The sequence below is a fragment of the Urtica dioica genome, chromosome 1, assembly GCF_054948205.1.
Source record: "Urtica dioica subsp. dioica isolate 48M chromosome 1, U.dioica_male_clone48M_v1_H2, whole genome shotgun sequence".
NCBI lineage: Eukaryota > Viridiplantae > Streptophyta > Magnoliopsida > Rosales > Urticaceae > Urtica > Urtica dioica.
The window spans coordinates 2,403,835-2,417,601 of NC_142756.1; the positions used below are offsets into that span (position 1 = coordinate 2,403,835).

The window sequence follows — 13,767 nt, forward strand, 5'->3', positions numbered from 1 at the left end:
GCTTTTATGTTCATTGATCAATCATGTTGGTAATTTCAGTAAGTGATGAATCACAAACAACTTGAGAGAAAAAAGATATGAAGTTTTGAGGTCTTGTAATTTCTGATTGAATTTTGTTAGTGGAACACTCCAAGCAGAAAGTAACACGTTTTTTGTCCGAACCTGAATAAAATCGTAAAATTCATCTTCTCATCTTTTTCATTTTGTCGATTAAACTGTCACATATATATTGTTTTACTAGCATATTCCGGATTCCGCAGACATCCGACTTCGAATCGTTCCCATACAGAATAAAAGAACACCCTTTTAAGCATTGCTTGTTTATATCTAAACCAAATTATTAATCCAAAGATGAGGATCGAAGAATGAAAGAAAAGTTGTCTAAATTTATCAATGATTTGCTTTGAGCAGCATGTCCCCAATAATTGACTCGCTTCCTACAGTCAAAACCCTAACCAAAAAGTAACACAAAAAAATCGCTACATGAAGACCAAAAATAGCTCATCAATTAAACATACAAAAAAAAAAAAAAAAAAAAAAAAAAAAAAAAAAATGCCCCTTCACTCGATGATGCTCTGGCATACCACAACATGGTTGAATTAGAACACTTCAGGCATCAATGAATTCTAGTATTTATGTGTGTTGTTGAAGACGAGGACTATGCTCAGTGTCTATGTGAATGCTTTCGGCTTCCAAGAGTGTCTGTTTTTCTTTGTAAGAGTCTCAGAGCAAAGGACATGAATCCTATGGCGGCCATGGCGTAGAAAACTCTGTACGGAGCCAAGGCAAGGCCCGAGAGATAGGAACAATATCCGGCTATGAGGTAAACAAAGTGGAGCCTAACTTCCCATCTCCCAACACCAGGGAAAGATAACACAAGGGCGTTATAGTCGGGTTTTGAATTGCAGATCCCATGAAGAATCACTCCTGTGCAAATAACTGAATCCAAAAGCCAAGGGAGACTCTCGCCCATACCAATTCTCTGCAATCATCAAGAAAACAAAATTATATAATGATGAGAATGAAATTAATAGCAAAAATATACCGCTGTTATTTGAGGATAGTATAGGATAATTTTAGAGGACCTAAAGGAGAGAATAAACAGATGTGTTGCCCAATTACTTTCTGATTTAGTTCCTCTTTTATTTACTTATTTCTATCGAAATTGGTGGGGGGTGCGATTTAGTTTGTATTCGGCATAGTTGAGGATATTTCTTCATGTTTTCTGCTCTTGATTGCAATATATGGATCGAGGAGAATCAAACGTTTCAGTTGTTACATAAGAGAAAACAAGTGTGGCACCGAGTATATATACCTGCAACCAAGCTGCAAAAGATGGGACAAACATGAGAGCTGCAACAAAGTGTAAAACCAACAAGCCTTGGCGGTGATGGAATAGCTCCAACTGTGATTCTCCAAAACTTTTTGAAGAGTTCGGGCTGTTTAAGGAGCTCTCTTTTACAGCAAACCTCTGATCAAATTTTCCGTCCAAATCGTAGTTGAGTTTCTCAGACCCATCGCCACCGTCTGCTTCTTTATTGAAATCAAGTAAATCATTTTCCCGAGCGTGGCTGCGAAAGGAAGTCGTCAAAAAACTGTTGAAAAAGCATGAAGCAACTCTTAGGACCATCGTTATTTATATTTATAAAAAAAATAAAAAATAAAAAAATAAAAAACTCTGAACAGATGAAAAATTATTCCAACAAATGAGAAAAAAGTCAAGATTACAACATACCTACAAAGTGCGTTATGACAGCACAAAGCGTGTGAGAAAATCAAAACAAAAAGACCCAAGGCTGGATGAACCAAACAAGCCAAGGTGGTAGCAGAAAGTGCTGTAACAACAGGCGGGTTGACTCTTAATACTCTCACCACCTATTAAATCAAGGAAGCAAATAAAAAAGAAAAAGAAGAGCAAGTTAATGCATTAAATCGTTTCATTGCACACGTAAGATGAATTGTTATACACGAGTGAAAAAGAAGCAAGTATAATTGGGTACTTTGCTTTATGAATTTCACATGTTTTTGAAGGGGAAATGCTTCACCTTTAATGTGGATAGGCCAGAAGTGAAACTGAAAAACCAATGAAGAAATCCAAAGCATAGATTTCCCTCCGACGATTCCCACCTATGTAATGCATTAAATGAAAAGCCGTTTCAGTTGGACCATCACTCAAATATTTAGCTGCAATGCAGAACTATTACGAGCGTACTAACCTTGTTTTGATGAAAATATGCACATAAGCAGCAGCGTACAAGACCAGTTGGGAGATCAATACTAAAACTATTACAAGCCCATTTGCAAGTAAATAACAGACCACGGAAACAAAAGTGAACCCGACAATTAATGGAAGTGGCTGCGTCATTAAATAAGAAAGGAGCAACGATAGCAAAAGTGGTGCAATGCCCAGGTAGAAAAATGGCAAAGGGACTCTTAAATTTGATTCCACCGCTGTCAGCATCGAAGGTATGGGAAGATCAAGATCCCATGTACGTGCTTGACGCATCAGAGCAAAAAAAATGACGACAACGGTGAAACCAACTATCTGCATATAGATAAATCCCGTGTTATGATAAATGTAAAGCGTTTTCAATAACTAATAGAGAAGAAAGACTGAGCTCAACGGTTTTCATTTGTTTTAAACATAGATCATACACTAAAATTAGATAAAATTGGTTTCAACTCTTTCATGAAAAATAAATATGAGATTAAAGGTGGTTATAGAAATGTGGGAAAAATCAGTTGACGAAACTGAAAGAGGAGAATAAGACTCACTTGCGGATTATATACAAGCAAAAACCTGCTTGCTACTCGGGTAAAAGAAACGTCTATGGAAGCTTTATACGAACAATGTGGATCCACCTGCAAAGGGGACAGAAGGACAAGCCAAATTATTGATAACTTATCAACATTAACATAACTTTTATAACTTATAAAAGGATGTGAATAAAAAGCTGTACAACTATTGCCATGAGTAAACCATTACCAGCAACAAAACATTCGTCTTCTCAGAATTGGGTGCTGAACTCCATAGTGATGGTGAGGAATCAACAACGATAGTCTCGCGGAGTAAATTTGGGTACACGTGAAGACCTGACGTGTCATCCCACGCGAATGCTATTGGTGGGAAACATCGGAGTTTACAAAGCCCTATCACACCACCAAGAAATTGCTTGCTTAAAAAAAATATATATATATATAATAAATAAATAAACTAAAAATTGGACGGGACTCAGAGACACAAGACATTGGACAGAATGGTAAGATGAGAGGTTCTTAGAGCGTTACTCTCAGCATCTCTTTCATCTTCGTCTTGGAGTACAGAATTTTTTATTCCACACCCATCGGTTTTCAAAGACAGCGTAACAGGAAGAAGACCTAAGCTGATGCTGAACGATAAATTCAAAGCAAGAGGATGGCCCTCCTTCAAGAGCATTTCCTGTGTGCCGTTCAAGTCGTGAAAGAAAGATATTAATAAGTCATTCGAACGAATGTGTAGAGATATTTAATGATATCAGTTCCGACGGGATGTATAACCTTCTGGGAGTATGTTGATTGAAGCATCAACCAAGAAGAGATATCCCTTCCTGCTTCCTCTGGATTGAAAAATTGTCCAACGGCCATGGAAGCTGCCGGTGGAGGCCTACCTGAAATGGTCTGAGCACAGGATTGTTACCACACATCGATTCATCACGTGACTAATTTGTGATACAAAAGTTTGATACTTTAAGAAGGAAACTTTCCGTGAGTCACATACCGGGCGTGGTGCGACAGAGATGGTTAAGAATCTGAAACCACGCATATCCTCGGGTCTCAACATAACGATTCCAGAAGGAGGAGGTTGTTCAGTCTGACTGCCAGGTTCAATCTGAAATGGTGGAGGAAAAAATAAAGTCTTGAACCTATCTAATGTAAAAAAAAAAAATAGCATTCTTATAAAGGCTGTCATGGACATGGACAGAGCATTTTGTACCTGCTTTGGTGCAGGTCCTGATGGAATGTTTACCATCCTTGATGTGACCTCAAGTACTCTCCTACGACTCGGAAATTCTGAAGCTGAAATTCTCTTTTCAGGCCACAGATGAAGTCTGACTCCAGTACATGGTGCAAGGTTTGTCACGAAGATGAAGTGGTTTTTTCCATTTGAGCCCTACAATAAAAGGGCACTGTAAGACTTTGACCCATTATATCCAACATTTAAGATTAAAGCAAACTTAGTAACTTAACTCATGTATTTTTTCATTTTTGGCACATTTTCATTTGACCCGTAACAAACTTTAAAAAATCACAAAAGGATGACACTAACCAATTTCTGAATGTCGAGCCATCGTCTTCTACCATCCATGGCTAAAATTGGAACAGTGGTCATCTGAATGTACAGATCTTTCTCGAGGCCATTTTCTCCCCAGTGAGCACTGTTTGGGCAAGCATTTGAAGCAAGCGCAATAGAGCCTGCAACCAAGATATCCAGTTAATATTTTCCCAGCCTAAAGGCACTGAATATCGAGAACGACATCCCAACCATGCTATTATATTTTTTTAAGGACAAAAAAAATGGAACTGTAGAATATGGGATTGTTTTCGGACTGAAAGCCCCAATATAGGGTAAAGCATAACTGATTTGGTTGTGGTTTTTTTCCAAATCAGAGAGTTGGATGAACATCTTTGTTAGCAAGTGATGACGAGCAAGTATTCTTGATGTTAGAACTCTTACTAGACAATAGAATGATTACATATAGGGATGTTATGTTCCATTACAACCAAACACGAAACTGAGCAATCTTATGCCATACCATTTGAGTCTTTTGCATAAGGAGATAAGTGTGATCTCCCCCAATTGAAACTGGGTGGTATAGGACTACGCAGCATTCTAGAGAATATTGAAACTCTTCTTCGAGTGTCAGCAAAGGGCTGGTTTGTTCTTGAGTCTATTAAGCTAAGAAGAGTATGCGAGACCTATATAAGAAAATAAAGACCCGGAATCATCAATATAAACCACCACATCTTGGTTCTAAAAGAAAAATTTTACTTACTTGCACAACAAGTTGATTACACCATAAAATCGCCTGATGCTCCATTGACAACCAGACATTTTTCATGCCTGTGCTACTGATCATTAGACCATGAGTGGGAGGAACAATTCCATCAAGAGATTCCAGCTTTGACCGTACCTGAAGATAACAAGATAGGTTATGCACAACTCAAAACAAATGCCAGTCAAATTCATAAATTACTTATGTGATAGGGTTTTTTTCCATTCTTAATTATAAACACGCCCAGAAGAAAGGATAGAAAATTGTAGCTAGTCGTCAACAGTAAACCACTCATTGTGCGATATCCTAGTAAACTTATAATTTTTCTTTCCTTTCAGGTCCTTGCAGAGTTATCAGTCTTCCCATATATGCTAAGCATAATACTAGTAATCCCTATCCACCAAGCAAAAGGAGAAAAAAATTATTTAAGAATTACCTGATAATCATTGTAGCCACCAGTAATAGATATAACAGCCACATGAGAGAGCCGAGGGTTAGATGTAAGTCCCAATCGGGTTGTTTGGACCTCATATCCCTTTCTCCATTCATTATTTACATGGGCAAAGTAGTATCCCAATGAAGGCTGCAATGCCAGAGGAGGTGATCTGAATATAATATAGGTTAATCCCATCAATTTCTAGTAGCCCGGTCAAATTTCAAAAAATGTAACCCCCGCCATAACCACCACAAAACTCACTGATGGGGACTTGACAGTGTGAGAACAGTTTCAACGGCTGATCTTCTCAGACGAGGATGAATAATCGCAGCTCTGGCAACAAACCCACCCATCGAATGACCAACTAGTATCACACTCTTCGGCAAAGAACCAGAAGCAGCGACGCCTTCTTTTTCTCTCGCATCATAAGATTCTTTATACTGGTCTAGTATCTGACCGGTGTAGATATGTCAGAGTCAATGTCAAAATAAAGGTTGTGCAATAAATCACTGGAAGCTTAATGACATTTACTGTTTCTATCATTTGAGTTCGTTAACTGACATGAAAAGAAAAACAAAAACAAAAATCGCCTAACACAAACGAATAATGCAAAAAGGGTAAAGTGGTAAAGATACATACCCTGTGAATGGCGTACACGACGTATTCCGTATGTTCTTCGAGTATACCACCATCCATAGCAGAGTGTTCTCCTTCAAGATCCACTGCAAACCAATCCAACTTGCTGCTATATTGGTTGGGTAACTCAAAACCAGCCAAATCTTCACCAAGCCCTCCTTCTTCAGGAGTTAGAGAAGCTTCTTGGTAAAAGCTGTGCTCGATCGGACCGCCTTGATACGCTCTGTCTGATTCAGCAGCGATTGACCGCACCTATAAACATCCATATATAATAAACATTCAATTTTCAAAAAAAATGAAGGGACAAAAAAAACGTATATAGAACGGTGCCGAGACCTATACAAGAAAGGAAGGCCTTGCCTGTTTGAAGCTACCGCCATTTCCAGGAATAAAGAGGACCGGAACACCACTGAGCTTCTTAAGATGATCCTCGAAATCTATCTTCTTCCAGCCCTCGTGGTACAGATACAGCCCGTATTTCACAGTCGACGTGCCTTTGGGTGAGGATATGGGTATATACATTGGATACATATAGGTCATAACACACCCATTCGATATTGGCCTTAACAGACCATACAAAGCTGCTAGGCCCACACAAACAGCTAGTAACACCACAACCGCGATTCGAGATTTAGATCTTACACCTCTCATTTTTCAGAAACAATCTGATCTTCTATCGATTTTGGAATCGCCGCTCAGTCGTCTTCATTCACGAAAATCTCGCACTGGATAAAATAGAAACGAATAAAACACTGTAATTGGAGTAAACCTATTTGACCCGAAAAGAAAATTTCGAGTTACTATCAACACTGAAAAGCTATGAAAAGAAGCTGACAACTACCAAAAGATAAATCCTTTCAACATACTTTTCCGGGAGCCAAAAAAAAAGGAAAAAATGAAGCTTTGATGTTTTTCACTGATCTTTTTACTTTGCTTCCATATCAAACTCCAAAATAAAATAAAATAAATTACCAATTCGGAACTAAATTAAAAATAGAAGCTCAGTGGCCATTGAGCTTAGCTAAAGCTCGAAAGTGAACAATGTAAGAAAATAAAGAAGAGAAAAGGTCTCCCAGAAAGAAAGAAAATCAATCGCATAAAAGAAAAATCAGGTGACTTTTAAGGCTGACAGTGACAGCAAGTATATACACACACACATCACATACATAATTACACATACAGATCTGAATCGAATGAATAAAACTGAGATTCTTCGACAACGAAGAAAGAAAAGAAGCTTACTGGATAGGATTTCGAACATGAAACGAAACATTCGCCGAGTTTTTCGATCAAAGCGCGCCGAGATTATAAAAGGCAGAGAAGTGAATCATCACTGACTCATTATTTTGGAATCTGAGACGACCCGGGAATGAATTGGTTTTGTTATGGGGTCGGGTCGGGAATTCGGAATAAATAATTAATAATAATTAATGAAAGAGTTACACCAACGAGGGACTTTAGTCAATGATTGATGATTAATTCGGTGAAAGATACTTGACGTGGCGACATATTATTCGGTCACTTTTGAGGTGTTTGTTTAAGAGAGTATATAATATATGTAAAATATTATTTATGAGGATGTCTAAAAAACACAACGTTTTTCTGCCTTAAATGGCATTCAATTTTATGGGAGAGATTTCATAAAAAGAATGATAATAGATAGGAAAATGTTTTGTATCAGAATATTGAGTTTTTATTACCTGAACGCTAATGTCGTTGTTGGGGAATCGTAGGTATAGATTGTAATACTAATTCGATATAGAACAATATCTGTAAAGTTTTTATAAATGTTTCTTTTATGATTGGCTCTTTTGTTTGAAAATCTGAATTTTCGTCATGTAGTATAATAGTTTAGTTAACACACATAAGGAATTTCATTGATACTAAGAGCTAACATTCCAACCAATGACCTCCCCAGGAGTGTCGAAGGCGTGCTTCACTAATTGTAAGAACATCTTTAATGGTAAGCAAATACTATATTTATTTAACTTGCCACATAAACAATTTAAGCTACAACTAATTTAAGCAAATTTGCTCTTTATTGATAAGATAGTTCACTCTCCTAGCTTAATTCTATCTCACATGTCAATAATTAATATTTTATTATTATTTTCTATTCAATCCGGTTATTAAAAAAAATGGGCCCATTTAATTTGCTAAGCTATGTATTTTAGTTAAACAAAGTAGCTTAGTTAATCTAATAGGTAAAGTGCCAAATAATGGTAAGCAACTAGCTTACAACTTTTGCTAATTGCTAGCAAGTCTTCACAATTGTTAAGCCACAAACCATTAAAGATGCTCTAAGACCGATTGGTCGAGCAGCAAAGTCGAAGTGCTTTAGTGATCCGAATTTATATATTAACAAAAGTATGTATGTATTGTATATTGAAGTTAAATTTATTTTACTCTCTTAATAATAAATTAAATACATCCAATTAAATATAATCAAACTTATTTCTAAGATAAGAGAGTTTTTCTAGAGCTAGACTACAATTTAGCATCCGAAACTACAAAATGAATAAACAATTTTACTTCTAAAACTCGTGATAAACCATGGTGAATAGTCAGAATTTCGACTTCTTTGATTGTGAATTAGCCGGAAAAGCTCCGAGCCAAAGCAATTATAAAAAGGGTCAAGCGGCTATATAGCCAAATAGAACTTAAGCTTTTACAAAATAGTCATAGTTTGTCAACTACAAGCAAACTAGTTTACGTAAGATTAATCTAGGCTGGATTAAATTTAATCCCAACGAACTATAAAGACAGAATGTAAACTTTATGAGGGCTGAATTAAAATTAATCGAGACAGGATTAAAAGTCGTAGTATTCTCAATTGGCTATTTTGCAAAAGTCATAGTTTGAATTGGCTACTTCATATCATTTTTCCTTATAAAAAATGTAATTAATAAAAGTGGAAATTAATAATTTTCATTACATTGATTATACAACATTTTTAGAAAATAAATAATACACCATTAAAAAAACATAAATATGAATATGTACCATATATATGAAAATTACATATTAGTAATTGAATTAATTTTTATATAACTCAATTATTAATTATCGGCTTAATTTGATGTGATATCTTTAAAAAAAATTAATTATTGGCTTAATTGAAGTGCTATTGAATAAATTAATTTGGATTATAAACAAAACTTCAAACAGTTAAAAATATATTGATTAAACTTGGATTAATTAAAATACGCATTTTTAATTAAAAATTATGAATTAATTATATTATAATAATACTTAAACATTTGTTGTAATTTTAACATCAAATGAAAACATGGTTCATTTGGTGTCAAGTTTACACCAAATATGAAATTTTAGAGTTTTGGTATTTTAACATTAAAAAATTCTAATGCTATTTATAGAGTTCGATGATGTGCGATATCGGTCAGCCATAAACCACCAATTAGTGGGTCTAATCCTCCACGAAAAGTAAGAAATTCTGCATTTTTTAACCAATTCAAAGTGAAAAACGCATTGCTCCCTCAGCAAAACTGAGATAAAGTTGAGGCCATAAACAGGTTACTGATACAAATAACATAAAGAAATATAATTAACGTTTATATCTATATATAATATATATATATATATATATATATATATTATTTTTAAAGGCGGGTAGGAAAAAGACAACAGGTAGAAATGTTTCAAAACATATTCTATTAGGAGAACTGAACACTAATGATAAAGCTGTAAATTACGTTTGGATGGAAAATAATTTAAGTATATTAAGTAATGAATATTTTGTCCATTTGTTTCCCTTTTACCATGAACTGTCCATTGTAACAAACTGTAATACACCAGGGAAGAAAAAAATTTGAGGCTTTCAACATCACAATGAATTCACTTACCACGAAGGTAATCAAAGAAACCACCTCACAGGCTCAGCCTAATTTCTACACACACACAAAAAAAAAAAAGTTCTCATTTCTCTCTATCTTACAAAATTTAAAGTAAAATAAAAAAATAAAAAAAACAGAAAATATAATGAGGCAGATGATAACTAACTTCGAATCCCAATTCCCGATGAAGCAGAGCTTTTTGCGGTTTCTCAGACCCAAGTCAATACGAGAATTCGTGGCCTCTGAGCGAGATATATTTCTTGACCCAGATCGAGATATCCTCGGCGCAGGCCTGAGCTTGAGGGGTCTTGAGAAGAATATCCAGAGTCGCAAACTCGTGGACCGCGTCTTTGTACTCGAGCACCGGAGAGTCGACGTTGACTTTCCGGAGCTCCTCGGCGTAGGCGATCGCCCGGTCCCTCATCCAATCGTGCTCCGCCACGATGGTCAGCGTGGGAGGCATGAGCTTCAGTGGCGGGCCCCGGTTGGGTACGAGGGGATTGGCCGCTGGATGGTCGAGGCTGAACCCGTCCTCGGGGAGGAAAAGCTTCCACGCGAGTGTGCACATGGGTTTGTCGTAGAAATACGAGTTTGCGAGTTTGATCTCCGAGTGAGTCGGGACGTTTCCTATGAAGAACGGGTACATCAAGACTTGGGCTACGACTTTCACGGGCTCCAAGCGCCGGCCCGCCTCCACGGCCTTTCGGGCCACGTAGTCCGCGATGTTCGCTCCGCAGCTCACGCCGAGAAGAACACACCTGTTTTGTCCATTACGATTATCCAAGAGAAAGAAACATCAGATCGTCGCTTTTTTATTTTCTACGGAATGGACTAAATTGTTGTCAAATCAAAAGTTTTCAGGATCATTTTGCTTCAAAAACTACATAGAAATAGACAATTTAGAGGGATATATCTACTCTATTTTATTTTATTTTTGAAACTTTTTGTGACTCGAACCCTTCTCCCTTTGTCAGAATATATATATCTGCTCTATGACTTGATGTTCTGTCTATTTATACCGAAGAACATCATCGAGAGTCCTGTGTGATCCAAAGAGAACTGGTCCATTCAGTTTGGTCCAATTTCGGAATGCATTTTAGGAAATAATCATAGTCTAATGCTGCGATGTATAGCAAGGACTCGTAACGGTTCTCACTCGTTCAAATGCCCAATTCTAACATATACGATTTTCCGAAAAAGAAAGCATGTGCGAGAATTCATCAGGATCAGCTCTGATAAATAAATAAATAAATCACGAATAAATGCAGAGGATCTATCAGCGGTAAATCTCAAAAAAAAAAAAAAGTACTCTTTCATCATGAAGAAAATCATCAAGAGCTGTGTTTGATTCAAAGAGAGTTGGTCCAATTCAACTAACATTTTAGGGAAGAAAAAAAAAAATCATCTTCTCAGCTAACCATAAGGAAATGTTGAGATGTGTAACGTTTCATAACTGCCTATCCGTCCGTGCAAAAAACGGAGTAAATAGTTCCTTCTTCTTCAGTTTTAAAAGGTTCAAACTAAACATATGATTTCGAATTCAATACAAAGACAACAATTTTAGATCTTTTATAAAGACACATAAAACAGACAAACAATCTATACCTCAACAGACCATTATCATTTTCATGAACTCTTCTGTATTCACCAAAATCTAATATTTTTGTCAATGCTAGATAAAAGGGGAAAAAAAGAACGATCATAAAAGAACACAAACCTGGAGGGATCACCGTGAGCAGCGAGCCACGGCTCGACCATGGACGCCCCGAATGTATCAACAATATTTCGATGGCCGTCGGTCTTCTTGAACTCTGTTCCTCCTTCGCCGCCGCGGCTGCTCCGAGAATTCCCCATGGACTTGCTACACTCAGCCAGATTAGCCTGCTTTCCGAGCCAGTTCAGCACTTTCAGGCCGTCCTCGAACGCCGCCGGCCACCGATTCTCCGGCGCCAGCCTGTACCCCACTGCCACGACCACCACATCACACAGCTTCGCGATCCGCCGGCAAAACTGATCATTGGCCGCCGAGTCACAGCTTCCACTAACCCAACCCCCGCCGTGAAACTGAAGCATCACCGGAAGCCTCCGGCGATTCTCCGACGACGGAGAATAGCCTCTGTAAACTCCTCCTCCGACTCCGCCGCCATTGGAGATCAAGTTCAAACCCTCGACAATGTCGTTACTGCATCCGTAACTGTTCCTCCGAGACTCTCGCCGCCGCGAATCCTCCGCCGCCGCCGGAGATCCGATGTTCCCGTAGCTGCTCCTCCGCGACTGAAGAGGATCGATCGGAGGGGAATTTGAGGAAGCCCTAACCCTAGGCGGTTTCCGAGAGCCTGGCTCGTTCTCCGGCGGAGTTAGCGCGGATTCGGGAAGAAAGATTCGGATCGAGAGGGATGTGAAGGGATCGATGTGAATATCTTTTGTCGCGACTCCGTCAGTGAAGACGGGATTCGCGGCGGCGACGGTCTCCTCCGGCCGAGACGTGACTCCGAATGGGCTCGAATCTTCGGGTATGGTCTGGATCCGATTCTGGAGGCGGTGCTTCAAGAGGAACTTGAAGAAGACGCTGTAGAGCTTCACAGCTACGCTTGGCATTTCTCTTTCACCGACACACAAAACAAACACTATTCTCAATCGACCTGGACTGGATTGGATTCAGATTAAATCCATAGCCAAACAGACCTCGAATTCCCGTGGATCACATCGACCGCAAGGACTTTGAGCGATTCAACAAACTCCGACGAAGAAAGGAACGATGACCGAAATCCTCAAGACTCATAAGAAGGTCTGAAGGAGAATTGTGTTTTGTTTTGTATACGTTGCTTCTCTTTTCTGTTTCTTTTCTCTCTTTTTTTCCTTTTTTCTTTTTTATCAATTCTACCAAAAACAAATCTCTTATTGGATGGAAATGGTAAATTATGAGAGGGAATTTCGTTTTCGGCTTAGTAATTATTTTTCTAATTGGTCTCTATTTTCTTAAAAAATGCTAGTTTAGACCTTGAATGTGAAAATCATGACGAATATCTACATAACGAACACGACGATTTAAACGTTAGGAGTAACTTGCAAAATAAATACAAAAAAACCGAATAATGTAAAATAAAAATTAGGTGTAAGTGTAACATAAAAAGTTAAATACTATTGAAGCCCGACAAGCGTAGGTAGGAACAATAACAAATATATTATGAATTTATTGAGTTATATTTCGGGTTGCGTTTTGCAAGATCGTGTCTGTCATGGGTGACCTGGATTTCTACGTGACAGACAAGCCGGAGAGCGGTGATCCTCTGCAACGCACTTTCTTTGAGCACGCCAGTTTGGGTTTTAGTGGCGACATGGACTCATTCGCAGGCGATCATCATACTCTGTTAGTGGGCCAGGCTTTACAATGTTTTTTTTTTTTTTTTTTTTTTCATTTTTGCATTACAATAAAAAAATAAAATAAAAATAAAAAATTGTCTTGTTCTTGTATGATTGTATCCATGACTAGGTTTTCTTTTTGTTCTTCCATTATTTGCATGAGTAGATGGTATTGTTATTAAAATTAAGAGCAATTAGTTCAAATGGTCCCGTTCAAAGTCATTTTTTTTAATATATATTATATATAAACGCGTTAAGTTCCTAATTAATTGTTTCCAGTTTGTCGTGAAATGTATGAAACATTCTTAGTGTGCGTGCGCATCAAGACTTATTGTAGTTGCAAAGTAGGCTTAGGAAGTGATTTGGTTATAATCGTCATCAATGGAGATCACAAAAAGTGGATAACATATAATTATCATCAATATACATATTTCCTCGATTAAAC

General features: G+C 37.6%; 2 protein-coding genes across 4 annotated transcripts; both read right to left on the reverse strand.

The window, feature by feature from the left end:
• Positions 1-317: 317 nt before the first annotated feature.
• On the reverse strand, positions 318-7,509 carry LOC149406277 (phosphatidylinositol deacylase). Of its 2 annotated transcripts, none has more exons than XM_089626404.1 (19): positions 7,348-7,509; positions 6,466-6,830; positions 6,109-6,357; positions 5,731-5,921; positions 5,470-5,638; positions 5,034-5,171; positions 4,794-4,956; positions 4,307-4,452; positions 3,974-4,150; positions 3,758-3,868; positions 3,538-3,657; positions 3,289-3,439; positions 2,987-3,150; positions 2,776-2,862; positions 2,217-2,545; positions 2,046-2,127; positions 1,736-1,875; positions 1,316-1,571; positions 318-982 (listed from the first exon to the last, which is right to left on the reverse strand). In XM_089626404.1, the coding sequence occupies exons 2-19, from the start codon at positions 6,754-6,756 to the stop codon at positions 665-667; spliced, it is 3,282 nt and encodes a 1,093-aa protein (XP_089482530.1). In that variant the 5' UTR covers positions 6,757-6,830; positions 7,348-7,509; the 3' UTR covers positions 318-664. The 2 variants fall into 2 exon arrangements, with proteins under 2 accessions (XP_089482530.1, XP_089482493.1); XM_089626367.1 differs by having other exon boundaries at positions 1,316-1,595.
• Positions 7,510-9,804: 2,295 nt separating this feature from the next.
• On the reverse strand, positions 9,805-13,010 carry LOC149406278 (alpha/beta-Hydrolases superfamily protein). 2 transcript variants are annotated; one of them, XR_016301357.1, is made up of 3 exons: positions 11,677-13,010; positions 10,126-10,717; positions 9,805-10,013 (listed from the first exon to the last, which is right to left on the reverse strand). XR_016301357.1 is itself a non-coding variant. In XM_089626466.1 (2 exons), the coding sequence occupies exons 1-2, from the start codon at positions 12,555-12,557 to the stop codon at positions 10,180-10,182; spliced, it is 1,419 nt and encodes a 472-aa protein (XP_089482592.1). In that variant the 5' UTR covers positions 12,558-13,008; the 3' UTR covers positions 9,805-10,179. The 2 variants fall into 2 exon arrangements, 1 of the variants encoding a protein (XP_089482592.1); XM_089626466.1 differs by having other exon boundaries at positions 9,805-10,717; positions 11,677-13,008.
• Positions 13,011-13,767: the final 757 nt, after the last annotated feature.